The sequence below is a fragment of the Mus caroli genome, unplaced genomic scaffold (assembly GCF_978045245.1).
Source record: "Mus caroli unplaced genomic scaffold, Mus_caroli_1 scaffold_20, whole genome shotgun sequence".
NCBI lineage: Eukaryota > Metazoa > Chordata > Mammalia > Rodentia > Muridae > Mus > Mus caroli.
The window spans coordinates 33,661,254-33,674,781 of NW_028227275.1; the positions used below are offsets into that span (position 1 = coordinate 33,661,254).

The 13,528-nt window shown below is 43.6% G+C and overlaps 1 protein-coding gene across 2 annotated transcripts in view; it reads left to right on the forward strand.

Moving 5' to 3' along the window:
* The window catches only part of Pum3 (pumilio RNA binding family member 3), a 33,614-nt gene extending 27,183 nt beyond the window's left edge, over positions 1–6,431 (forward strand). For both annotated transcript variants that reach the window (XM_021151372.2, XM_085833817.1), the window contains exons 16-18: positions 120–207; positions 2,145–2,235; positions 6,174–6,431. In XM_021151372.2, the coding sequence (XP_021007031.1) occupies positions 120–207; positions 2,145–2,235; positions 6,174–6,306 (312 nt within the window). In that variant the 3' untranslated portion in view covers positions 6,307–6,431. The remainder of the gene's footprint in view (positions 1–119; positions 208–2,144; positions 2,236–6,173) is intronic.
* The last annotated feature ends 7,097 nt before the right edge of the window (positions 6,432–13,528 follow it).

Genomic DNA, 13,528 nt, shown 5'->3' on the forward strand with positions numbered 1-13,528 from the left:
TTAAGATTTCTTAAAACTGAAACATAACCACATATGTGTCTACACGTAGGGTAGAGATAGGCTCAGGGACCAGAAGATATTTACTAGCTTCTGCAATAACGTGTCGGGTTCTATTGTAGCTTCATGTTGCTGAGCATCCTGCAGGACATCTGGTTCTCAAATGGTTACTAGAGCAAGATAAAAAGATGAAAGAAAGCGGAAAGGAAGGTAGGCTGTGCAGCTTATCTTTTGTGTGTGTGTGTTACATGGAGTTTTTGCATTCCTTGACTTTATACTGACCATTTAGGTTCAGGTACTATTTGCCAAGTATGTGGAAATCGTGCCTGTGAATAAGTAAGTAATGATTAAATGTCAAGGGCTGGCTACAGCTCACTAGTAGACTGCTTGCCTACCATGCAAACACCATGAGCTGTTACGGTGGCTGGAAAAGCTTTGAGCTGACGTCATGGATTTGTTTCTGGAGACAGCTTCCAGTGGAGGGCGGAGGGTGGTACTGTCACATAAAGACCTAGGACTGGTTTCTGCCGCAATTTCATTATTGGAAACATTGATGCTCTGTTTAGGTGAGTTTGACAAGTTACTAATTTCCAAACATTTTTATAATGATTTTTTTATAATTAAGACGCCAAAAGCCCTAAAACATGGTTGGTGGGCTTGGAGTGGTTGTTGTTTCAAGCACGAATAAGTGTCTGTTATCCAGGTTATGTATTGCTGTGTGACAAGCTCCCTCGGCTTAGTGGTTCACTGAGCAGGATTTCGGCTTTAGTTGAGCTTGTTCCTGCCTACCTCTCAAGGCTCCTTGTTGGGCACTGGAGTTTACACAGTGTTGCCGGCCCAGCCACAGGGCTGCCAGTGTTAGCCGCACTTCCTCGTCCTAGACTGCTTGGGCCTGCACACATCATGGTGGTTAATTGTTTTTTATTTATTTTTATTCTTTTATTTATGGCATGTATGTGTATGACTATGGACATAGCATGTCATGGCACATGTGTGGAGTGCAGAGGACAGCTTCAGATGTCAGTCTACCTTGTTTGAGACAGAGCTTGTCTTTTGTGATGTGTCGCTTCATATGCTGGGCTAGCTGGCCCCTGTGCCCTAGGGGCCCTGTTTCCACATCTCATCCCACCTGGGAATATTGGGTATATAATAATAAAAAGCTCCAACCATACATAGTTTCTGAGTTGAGGTCCTCAGCCCCGGGTGTTGGTGCTTAGATTGAGCATCCCAAGGAAACAGCCCACGTATGCTTAGGCCTCAGGATTAGTCCTTAGATGCCATCTCATCTCACTTCTACCCTGTTCTGTGGTCCAGGCAATGAGACCACCCAGATTCAACAGAAGACTTAGATTCTACCCTTAATGGGGGACTGGCAGCATCTAGGAATGCACACAGTGGAGAACATGTTGTTTTTATCACCTTTGGAAAGCAAACAGCCTCACTAGCTATCCCTGTTTACCACAAAGAGCTAAGTGTGCTCCATGCGTATCTTTGAATTAATTATTATATATACACAGTACCTACTTGAGGTTTTTGCCATCAGCATAGGTCATCCTTTCCTTCCCAAACCCCAGTCACTAGCATTCCCCCACTGGCTGAGAGTGAGCTGCACCTAGAGGGTACGGGGAATAACAGGCTAAGACCTTGGAAATAGAGTTACAGATGAACGGTGTTTGGGATGGAGGAATCAGATAGCCTGAAACTCATGGCAGTCTTCTTGCCTCAGCCTCCAGAGCTGGGACAACAGGCTATGGTGGCTACGAAATCACTGTAGATAGAAATTGCCATGAGTAAGCCAAAATGTTCATTCTTTAGTCACTAGCCATGTTACTGGTCCCTTCTAGTTAATTTTTTTTTCTGTAGGAACTAATTTGGGCTACAGGTAAAGTGATATTGTCAAACATTTACTTGCTGGTCAAGGTTAAATCATTAAATATTACAAAAGTACAGATGTGATCAAATAAGCTTTTTAAAAATAATTTGTTTTTCTTGGGTAATTATTGCTAAAAGATAGTTTAGAAGTTGCATCAGAGTTAAGAAACTTGGCTTTATTAACACAGTGCTTGATCTATACTAGAATTTTAGTGTTTATATTAACTTAAGGGGATATGCATGTGGCGACTACTAAGTATCAGTCTACTTTGCAGGTTGTTTTGCAAAAACCCTTGTAGAGCGTGTTGGTATGAAGAACCTCAAGTCCTGGGCCAGCATCAACCGAGGTGCCATTATTCTTTCCAGGTTGGTAGCTGTGTCATGAAGCACACGCAGACACTTATTTCATTTCTTTCTTTTTCCCGAGTTTATTCCCAATAATGTGGGATTACTCCATCACTCTTAGTCTAGAGAAATATGAAAAAGTACTTGTCGAGGCGGTGAGACAAAGGCATTTGCCAGTAAGCCTGGCTACCAGAGTTGCATCTCAGGCCCCACATGATACGAAGCGAGCACTAACTCCTGCGAGTCGTCCTCTTACCCATACTCTCATGCTGAGGCAAGGAGCTTTGTGTGCTCGCACACAAAACAGTAAACAGTGCGATTTAAACTTTTCTCTCTTTTTTTTTTTTTTTAAGATTTATTTATTATATGTAAGTACACTGTAGCTGTCTTCAGGCACACCAGAAGAGGGTGTCAGATCTCATTACGGGTGGTTGTGAGCCACCATGTGGTTGCTGGGATTTGAACTCAGAACCTTTGGAAGAGCAGTCAGTGCTCTTACCCACTGAGCCATCTCGCCAGCCCTAAACTTTTCTTTAAGCAAATACAGCTCTTCAGTCCTCAGATCTAAGTGTCATCTTTGGGTGTCAGGGGTCACAGAAATTTACGTTTACAGTGTACGTAGTTTTACTACATTTGTAGATTTGACCAAAATATAGTTATATTTTTTTCTTAATGAGTAAGATGTATGCCTGTGGAAACTGTCACAGAGCTGTTTAAGCCAAGCCTAACTTTATAGTTTATTTTGTTGTCTTTAGTGATTTCCAGATTGATAGAGATTTGTTAAAGTACAAGAAGTTGATGATATGGAAATGGAGGTCAAGTTATAGACTGCTCTCTGGAATTGGTTATGTTGAGTTTATAATGTATAGATCATTGTTTAAAATGTTCATTTTATAATATCTGTGTGCTGTTTAAGTCAGTTACTGGTTTTCTGCTGTGTTGCTATCCTGGTTTGCTTCTCAGTTATAAAACACTAGCCAAGATCAGCCTTGGGGAGCTTATTTTATCTTAGAACTCCTGGGTCAGAATCCATCACTGAGCAAAGCCAAGGCAAAGCTTAAGGCATGGGGCTGAGACTGTGGGCAGATGCCGCTTCCTTGCTAGTTTGCTCCCAGGTTCACCTGCAGCTGCTTTTCTTGCCTGGCCCAAGACCACCTACTGGGGATGGCACTTGTCACAGTTTGCTGAGCCCTCCTACATCAATTAACAAGAAAGCGACCCATGGCCAGTCTGTTGGAGGCAATTCTTCATTTGAGATTTCCTTTTCAAGTTGACAACACTAGCCAGCACATTTACCGACAGTGAGAAGCTTTTTTTTTTTTTTTTTATAAGCTTACAACTTATATGTGGAACTTGCTGTCCAGCCTTGCTGTGATTTGTAAACTAGGCTCAGTATTCCAGTATATGATTTGATTTACTGTAGATACATGAGAATTCATTTTTAAGCCAGTCATTTTATTTGATTGTATGTTATTACATGTATATTCAGCTGTCTGTTTCTTAGTAAAATGAGTTAATATTTGAGGGGATGTTAAGGAGTCAGAACCCATTAGCTGCAACAGGAACTTTTTTGACTTGCATTTCTTTACCAGGCCTTTGGAATGTTAACACCTACTGACACATGCTTTCATTCTGCCCAACTAAGTGGAAATTTCAGTGATGCTATGAAATTAATGGGTGAAGTTTGCTTATCAGTCAGCGCTCCCTTGGGTAGCCCAGACATACGAATGATCCAGTGTGCTTCTTGTGGAGCTTTGCCTGGAACTATATGGAGATACATAGTGTTTAAGGTTCTAAACAGAAGTTCAACTGTTGTGTGGCTTCAAAGGTAGTCTTCATGTTTGCTGGACAGTTGAGTAGAATTTGTTTGCCAAATTTCCCTGCCTGTTTACATTGTAGTTAGAATTTGTGTCTTCTTTTGGGACATTTTAATGTTGTTTGTTCACAGTTGCTATTAGCTTACTGAGGGAACATTTTGGGTAGAAAGGAAAAAGCCTTGTATGCTGGCTGAGGAATAACACTGGAGAGTTCTTTAGCAGCTAGGAAAACAGGCCTTAGTCTGCCTGGGCCTCGAGCCCTGCCTGCTGTATGGTTTGCAAAGTCATTGAGCTTTTCTGGTTGTAAAGCAAAAAGTTAATAATCTTAAAGTTACTTTGAGAACAAGGCATGTAGGGTGCCTTTCACTGTGTCTGTGTGTGACTTACTTATGCATACCATGTAATACAGTGGCTGTTTAGCCAGGTTGCTAACATAAGGACACTAAGTGACAGGTCCACTACAGGGCACTCTACTAGTAGCTGTTGTCATCTCCTGTGAGCTGTAGGATGCTGCCTAATACTTTTAACACAGCTTCCTCGTTATTGATATAAATGAAAGTTACTGGGACCAGGGGCTCTTGAAAATGCCAGGTGATCTCCTTATAGAATATATTTCAGAGGGCAACATTTAAATGTAGTCCTAAAGAACTTGGGGGAGAAAAGGAGATTTGGGCCTGGTGGCATGCAGTCAGGTGCCTGTGACCCAGCCCTGTGTAATGGTTCTCATTGAGTATTTACTAAGTATCAGTGTCTAGTTTAAAAAAACAAAACAAAACAAAAAAACATCCCTCTGGGAACTGTTATCTCAGTGGCTGAATGTGGGCTTAGTGTGAGTGGGTTGAGCCTGAGTATAGCTCAGCTTGGCAGCAGAATGCAACCATAAACTACTAATCAGGGGTGAGATCCTGGATTCAGTTCTCCAACCAAAAGGAAACAACCTGAAGGAGAATGTGAATTCTGTTGTTAATTCTATTCTGCAGACAAGAAAACGGAGTCTAAGACAATCACCATGCTCTTGAGTTACTGACAGAAGGCAGTTTCTGGCCGAATCAGGGACGTTCTAAGGTGAAGGCCTTCCACTTCCACAGCATATGTTGTAGGTGTAGAGCTCAGTGACAAGGTCACCAAGGTCTGCTTTCCTCCCATGCTTTGTCTGCCATACCTGTTCACTAGGGCGAGTTCATCTATGGAGCCATCTGTGTCCGTAATGAGTGAACCATGTGGCCTCTGCTTTTGAGATTGTCACCAGGATAAGATTGCTGTCTTAGTCCATGTTTATTGCTGTGGAGAGGAAGAGGGGAAGGGAGGGAGGGAGGGAGGGAGGGAGGGAGGGAGGGAGAGAGAGAGAGAGAGAGAGAGAGAGAGAGAGAGAGAGAGAGAGAGAGAGAGAGAGAGACCCATCACCAAGACAACTAATAAAAGGTTTTTGGGAAGGGGTTGCTTACAGTTAGTTTTAGAAGGTAAGTCCATGCCCATCATGGCAGGGAGCATGGCAGCATGCAAGCAGGCAGCATGCTGGAGAAGTAGCTGAGAACTCATATGTAGTCACAGGTAAAAGACAGGGTGGGCAAGACTGAGTCTACTACAGGCTTTTGAAACCACAAAGGCCACCCCAAAGGCTCTACCTCCTGATCCTTCCCAAACAGTTCTGCCAAATGGGAGCCAAACATTCAAAGGTAGGAGCCTAGACCACCTCGCCTGCCAAACAGTGTTAAGGCAGGATGCAAGTGAGTCAGAAGACAATCACCACCGATGGAGTCTTACGCGGGGTCTCCACCCACAGGGTTATAAAGCATTTCATCGTTTCAGAGTGTGGACTACTCTCATTTGGTGAATTTTAATTCCTTTAAACTACATTTCTTTGTTCCTTTAGTGGGTGTGGGTATCTATATACACATACATGCCACAGCACACGGATGAGCCAGGAAGCAAGTTGCTTTATTCCGTTTTCCTCTTGGACCATGTGGGTTCCACCTGCTGAGTCATCTTGGTGGCCTTCATCTGGTAAATGTTTAAAAATCTGTATAATATACTGTACAGGAGGTGACTCAACAATGGATTGGTTACCCTGTCAATATGGGTTGTGTTGTAGATTCAGGGCTTGTGTGAAATTTAATTTTTTAATCCTTTTCCTCTTTCTAGCCTTCTTCAGAGTTGTGACCAAGAAGTTGTAAACAAAGTCAAAGGTGGACTGAAAACCCTGATTCCTACCTTGGAAAAAAACAAAAGCAGCAGCAGAGGCATCCAGACCCTGCTTGAGAAGCTGACTGCATAGGCATGCAGGATGAGCAAGCAGGAACCCGCTTCCCGGAGGAGAAGGTGGAATCTCTCATACTCACAACTGGATGCTCTGTGCATGGATTTGTTAAAGGACCTATTTATATAAAATTGTTTCTAAAAGAGACCTTTGGTTTAATGTCAACTGTCTGATCTGTCAGACTGAGTACTACACAGTGTGGCAGTGATCTGTGGGCCCAGGTGTGTGCTCTGTGGTTGAATGGCTTGATTTAGGAAAGGAGACAGCTATGGTCTGAGAAGGCTTCCTGGTGTAGGTGAACTTTAGAGGGATGTTATAACAAAAGAATTAAGGACCTGAAGTTCAAACAGAGTGTGTATAGTGGGAGCAGTAGTGATCTGAACTCCGGGAAGCCTGTGGCCAGGGCAGCCTGCACTGGGGACAGCTGCTTCCTCAGCTGCCGTGCAGACTGAGTTCCATCAGGTTTTCTTTGGAAGCTGCTCTGGTTAGTCCAGCACATGGAAGTGTGCTAGAGGAATCAGGAGATGATGGGTCCTTGCTTGAAGTCAGTGTTGCTGGGAAAGTCTGATCTTTGTATTAGGGCCTTCAGGGTAAATACCTTCCAAGGAGAATGAGGACATTGTCCCATGAACAATCCCTAAAATAGTCAGAGCCCGTAGTGTGACTAAAAGGGGGAACTGTAGAGGATTGAGTGTAGGTAGTGTGTTTGGACTTTAAAAATACAGCTGGATTTCAGCAGCAAAACTGGAGATCTGTAGACCATGAGAACTTGTGTAACAGGCATTTTTAGTAGAGGCCTGTCCTTGCTGCTCTGCATGTCTGATATATACTGAGGCGGCCATCTGACCCTCTGAGGAATTGTCTGTGCCTTACCTGTCCCAACTTAAGGTTCCAGGACTACTAGTGCAGCTTCTGGACCTCTCCTGCCCTCTCGTGCTGGGGTGTAGTAAGCCCTTTCCCAGGCATGACACCTGCCACTGTTGGCTGGATCCTCTAGGCATGGAGTGAGGAGGAAAATGGGGAAAGACAGTTTGATTTGCTTCTGTGTGGCTAACATACCATGATTCGAGTTTGCGTTCTCCGTAGAAAGGACCATTTAGAGAGATGAGAGTCGGTGCTAACATGTTTAATCTTTAAAAGTGAAAAACACGTACATAACTTGAAAGGTGCTTTTGTGCAGCTTGTAGAAAAAGCAGCTGTTTTCTCTGTAGTTCTAATTCACACTCTCCATAATGACTTGAGTTCTTAGCTCTGGTGGATTTCTGAACATGCAGTATGAAGTCCCGAGTACCTAAAATGTATATATTCAAATATACAATAAAGAGCATGTTTATTTTTTGTTTTTTAAGTCAGGATCTCGCTATGTAGCTCTGACTGTTTTGAAACTTATTGTGTAGACCAAACTGGCCTCAAACTCACAGAGATCTGCCTGCCTCTGTCTCCCTGGTGCTGCAATTAAAGATGTGGGCCACTACATCCAGCTGAGGACACAGTTTCTTTTTATGTATGTATGTATGTATGTATTTATTTATTTATTTATTATAAGTAAACTGTAGCTATCTTCGGACACACCAGAAGAGGGCATCAGATCTCATTACAGATGGTTGTAAGCCACCATGTGGTTGCTGGGATTTGAACTCATGACCTCTGGAAGAGCAGTCAGTACTCTTAGCCTCTGAGCCATCTCTCCAGCCCAAGTTTGCATGACCAAACTCAAGACAGGAGTTAGCATTTCTTTTTATATTTTCCGTAAAATTTTATAAAAGATTGAATTTTAATTAGAGCAAGCTAATCTCTTCTGAGAGTAAGTCTTGGGCAGGCAAAATGTCTCAGTGTGTACTTGCAACCAAACCTGACAACCTGGGTTTGTTGACTGGGATCCACTTGGTGGAAGGGGAGAACCAACTCCCCCAGATTGTCTTGTGACCTCCATATATGCATTGTAACATGACCACATACACTCTGAATGAGTGTAAAACCTTTTAAGTTGAACTTTGCAGAGGTGTATGCATTCCTTGAGAATAATGGTGAGCAGAACACGAGGAAGGCTGCTTGTGCGAGCTTGCCTGTAATCCCCGCACTTGGGGACCTTGGCAGGAGGGTCTTGAATTTGAAGCCAGCCCAGGCAAAAGTGGAAAAAGTAAAAGAACATGAAGTCTTAGAGCATCAGTTTATATGGAGCCAATTACAGTGAACTGAACAGCCCTACCACTTGGGGCTTGCCGTGCAGCTCCATGGCAGAGAAGTTGCCTGGCATGCAGGACCCGCGAGTTCTGTTACCAGCAGCTCAAGAAAGAAAAAGCAAAACTTGGCCTCTTAACTTTGTGATGGTGCTTAGCCAGGGAGACAGGTCACACCATGTTCTCTCCCATTCCTTTCTAAATTTGAGACATCACCAAGGTGCTCCAAGTCCCTTAGCCTATGTTGTGGGGAGTGAAAGCGAGTGTATTGTTGACATGGGTGTGGCCAGGTTAGTGATCTTACTGTCTCAGCCCCATAGAAGTTCCAAAGCCTGCCCTGGAGATTGCTCCTATGGAGATTAGACTAACCTGCCTCCTTGTTCAGCTGTAAGCTGAACTGATACATAAACACACTAAGCTCCCTGGGTGCTGCGGCTTCTCCCTCAGTGATCCCAGGTCCACCTGATCCCAGCTTTCCTATGTTTGTCTTCTCTTCCCTTGCCATCCCTGTTATGTTTCTAGGACCTTGCTGCATGGAGCAAAGCACTGTGTCTGGATGAATGCTTAAGATTTTCACATGAGTGGTCCCACCCAGAAGATGCCTTGTGCTGTTTGTCTAGTCTGCGTTTTATGGGTAACACAAAGTAGCTACTCTGCACTCCAGCCTGCAAACACGCTGTACTCCACACAGTGTCCTCCTGATGCCCTCTCTCCCAGAGCTGTCAAGGAATCATGCTTTAGAGTCTTTCATAAAAAGAAAAATGTCCCACTCATTTACCCCACAAGCCAGCACGCTTGTAAGCCTGTAGATGGATAGAGTTTCAGAGGTGTGGGAGTGAGTAATGTTAGCCCGTGTTCTTTTCTTAATTACATCCTGAGAAGACATGACTCTCTCTTGGTGCCTCATGTGTTGAGTATCATGGGGGTGATCACGGTCTGGTAAGGTCATGAGAATCATCTGACTTTGCGCTCTTAATGACTACAATTAAGCATAATGAATAAGTTAGATATTTTAAATCACTTCCAGATGCTTGAAAACAGACTCTCCTTTTGAAAACTGACTCTCCTTTTAAATAGAACTTGTCTTGCACTTAAGGCTCATGTTGCCAGCCCTATCCATGTATCTGCTAGTGGGTACAGATGACATGTTGCTTCTCCTATAACAGGCAGTGGTGGGCTCTTAGAGACCAGCATCACAGAGCAGGAATGTGCTCTTTGGAAGCATTTGACCAGGTAGGAGTTTTGGTCTTCTTACTAGATCAATCATTCTGCCATTTGCATTTCAGTAGCTAAGCCAAGTCTGCATATGGATCTGCTGGAAATAACAGCCTTCTGGGGACATATGGTCCATCTGGTACCTTGCCAGCAGTTGATTATCATCATCATTATCATCGTCATCGTAGGCGAGAAAGAGGAGGTCATTTATGACCTGCCCCAATCATGACCTCATGTCCCCCCAAATTACAGTTGATTCTTTAGGGGAAAAATGGTTAACAGACCAAAATACTCTGCTTAAGTGAGAGCATCCAATCAGAATGTAGAACATTTGAGTTCTCCAGCTTAGGTGAGCAAAACTGTGAAAGATACTCTCTCTGAATCCCAGGCTACTTGGACCCTGAACTGCAAGCTGCTTGCATAAGTATTGCCATACTCTATCACTTCCATTCTGCACACTTGCGATTTGCAAGTCTTTCAGTTGCATCTTAGCAGTGATACATGAACATGGCCGATACTTGACAGGCAGCTCATTTCTTGGTGATACATAAGACGACAGAGTTGGGCTCATGGAGTATAAAGCACAGAATTCTGCCCTTCCTCGCCTTCTCTGCAGCAGTCTGGTTTGCTCAGCCTCTCAGTCCTCCTCCTTCCTGTCAGTTAGCATGGTGAGATGGCATGGCTTCTGAAACACTGGCACACAGAACCCACTGCTTTTGGAAGACAAAAACCAGGTGAAGTGAGAGGCAATAAAAAAAATACTGTCTGGGAGCGCCAGCCTGGAGCAAGTGATTTGAAGCCTAGCCCTGCGGTTTGGTGGGCTGTGGGAAGTTTGCACAACTTCAGCTTCAGTTTGCTCACTGATGGAATGAAAGTAGCACAACACCTCTTCCCCTCGTCTTTGTGAAGATTCGATGAGTTTGTTTATGTGAAGCGCTTAGAACTGGATCTAGCCCAGTTGGGTCGTTCATAGCCAGGCTTCCTACACAAAGGATCACTGGAGTTTGGAAATTCTTCTAAAGGCCCCGTGACAACTCTGAAACTTGTGACTTGAAAGTGAAATAAACTCTCTCTAGCCTTTGGAGGTAGAACATTTCTGCCTCCCCTTTCCTGCACACAGGAGTCACTGGAGCTAGGTATTCACTGCTTCAGCTATTGTCTGGGGTAAGAATATCTGCACTTCCCTCCAGTCCCTTCTGCCTGTGGGTTAGGAAGCCTGGAGGAACTCTGAACCCAAATAAAAATCCTTTTGAAATGCAAATGATCTTGATAGAAATAGCACCTTGAGCTGTTGCTTGTCACAACACCTTCTTGTGAAGTCTATCAACCCCATTATGTAGATGTCATAGTGCAAGACTTGTTAGAAAGGGAGGCTGTTTGCATGGGGAAAAAAATGAGGGTAAGATGAGGTCACCTAGGCTCAGTAGGTGAAGGTACAGAAGAGAAGTGGGGCCTTCCAGTCTCTTGTCTTAGCCTCCAGAGGTCAAGTTTGAATCAGTCAAGAGACAAGGCAGGGATAACCCTTGGTCTTGGTTTTGTAGCAGAAATGCTGTGGGCTTTTATTTTGGAGAGGGCTACCATAGGGGCCTACCTACTGGCCAGCCGGTGATCTTGATCCTATAAAGCAAAAACCACCTGCTTGAAGCCATCTGCTTACTTAAGTCCTCAGAAGATCTGATAGTGCAGTGTTGCCCTGATTCTGACCAAGAATTCGGGCAAGTGTCCATCCCCAGAGCACTCCACTCATCCCTGTGAAGGTAGAAGTTATGCCTGAAAGCCCTCAGGATGCTGTGTCAGGCTCGTAGAGGCTGTGTGTGTGCCAAGATGTCTTGCAAAACATTAGGTAGTCACGTGTTGCTAGGCTTGTTTTAGACCCATATTACAAGATTGTAGGTTAGAGATTTAAAGGAAAGACGGAAAAACCAGACAAAAACAAAATCTCTATTGCCTGGCAGAAGGGTCCAGATTTGCCCCATTCAAGAGCATGCTCCAGCAATGTCTGCCTGAATATGGGTCATCAGTCTTTCTAAGGGAGTCATAGCTATTTGAAAAGTGGATGATATAACCGGGCTGCCTTGTCTAGCCTCAGTAGAAAACATACCTACCCCTACTGCAAATTGATATGCCAAGGTGGTTTGATATCCATGGGAGGCCTCCATTTTTCTGTGAAGAAAAGGAGGACAGGAGGATGTGGGCACGGGGTGGGAGGAGATAATGGAAGGAGAGGAAGGAGGGAAGCTGGGATCAGAATGTAAAGTATATAATTATATAGAAAAACAACAATGAAAAGAAAAGTGGGGATTAAGATGGTGTGTAGAACTGTAAGCGTTAGCTATCCAATAGCATAGGAAACACCTAAGATGAGTTGGCCTGCAGAATTTACCCAGGTTGATCTAAATTTGTCATCTTCTAGGACCTTCATTATGTTTGTGTGTGTGATTTCAATCAAGTGTGTCCTTTTAACTTACTGTCTTCCTGCTTATTTTTTAATAAGTTACATGCAAATCATTGTATGTTTATATAAGGATGTATGCTTTTTCTCACATTATTGTGCTGTGTTTTGTTGTTTGTATGTTTGATGCTTTAGGTGTAATTATGTTATTTTTCCACCTTTTGGTTCAACCAAACCCAGACAACATTTGGCCCTGGTAAAAGGTAGTAGCCAGGCAATAGCTGATTGCCAAATAGAGAAAGCAGGCTGCCCACTGCTATTGTGGTGTCCTCGGCAGTGCAGGCATGGGTATTCTATGGATAGCCATTTTCTTGCATTCAGATTGTGTTTAAATTTGTTTTGAAGAAAACATTTAAGAGTGACATTTCAGTTCCTGAGTGTCCTAGTTGCTGCTCTGTGGCTAACATGAGAAACACCATGACAAGGCAGCCTATAAGAGGCTTCTTATTGGGGGCTTCATTGCCATTTCAGAAGATTAATCTATGATCATCATAGCAGGAGGCATAGCAACAGGCAGGCATGGAGCTAGAACAGTAGCTGAGAGCTTACATATGATCCACAAGCACTCAACAGAAAGAGTGGACCTGGTTGGGGTTTTGAAACTTCTAAGCCCAGCTCTTCTAACAAGGCCACACCTCCCCCAGCAAGGCCACACCTCCTAATCCTTTCTCAACAGTCCATCAGGGAGAAGCCAAACATTCAAAGACATGAGCCTGTGGGGACCATTCTTATTCAGACCCCCACAACGATGAACATTAAAGCTTCTGGCTCAGTTGAAATTTGTTCCTTGGCATATTATAATTGAGGAGCAAGACTCCTCATTAGAAAACTAAGTCATGGATCTTTGCCTGTATACAGTTTAATGATAGGACTGTTTGAATGAAGAAAAACACATACCATGCAGGGAACATTTGTTTCAGCACTCAAGTGGGCAAAAAGCAAACTGATATTCTATGAAAATGAGGAGCAACTTAAAATATCTTTCTAGAGAAGCTAAAAAGGCCAAGACTAGAAATACAATAAAAAAAAAGACACCAAGTCCCAGCAAGTGGCGAGGAATAAGTTTGCAGCCCATATTTAAGTCAGTCAGTAATAAAAATGAAAGATAGAAAAACAAGTGTGTGTGTGCCTACATACAGTTCCTTAGCCCTCCCTGGGGCTTTTTGAATGGTTGCTTTTATCTCTGTATACGTAGATTCAGTCAACCCAAGATCAAAAATAGTGTTGAGTCTGTAGCACGTATCTCTGGCTAGCCTGTAACTTGTAATCCTCCTGCCTCCACTTCCCAAGTACTGAGATTACAGGCATGACCACCATACCCTGTTTGTGTGTTTGAGGGCACAGATCCAGGACTACTAGCCAGCTGATAACTGCTTTCCAAATAGGAAAATCG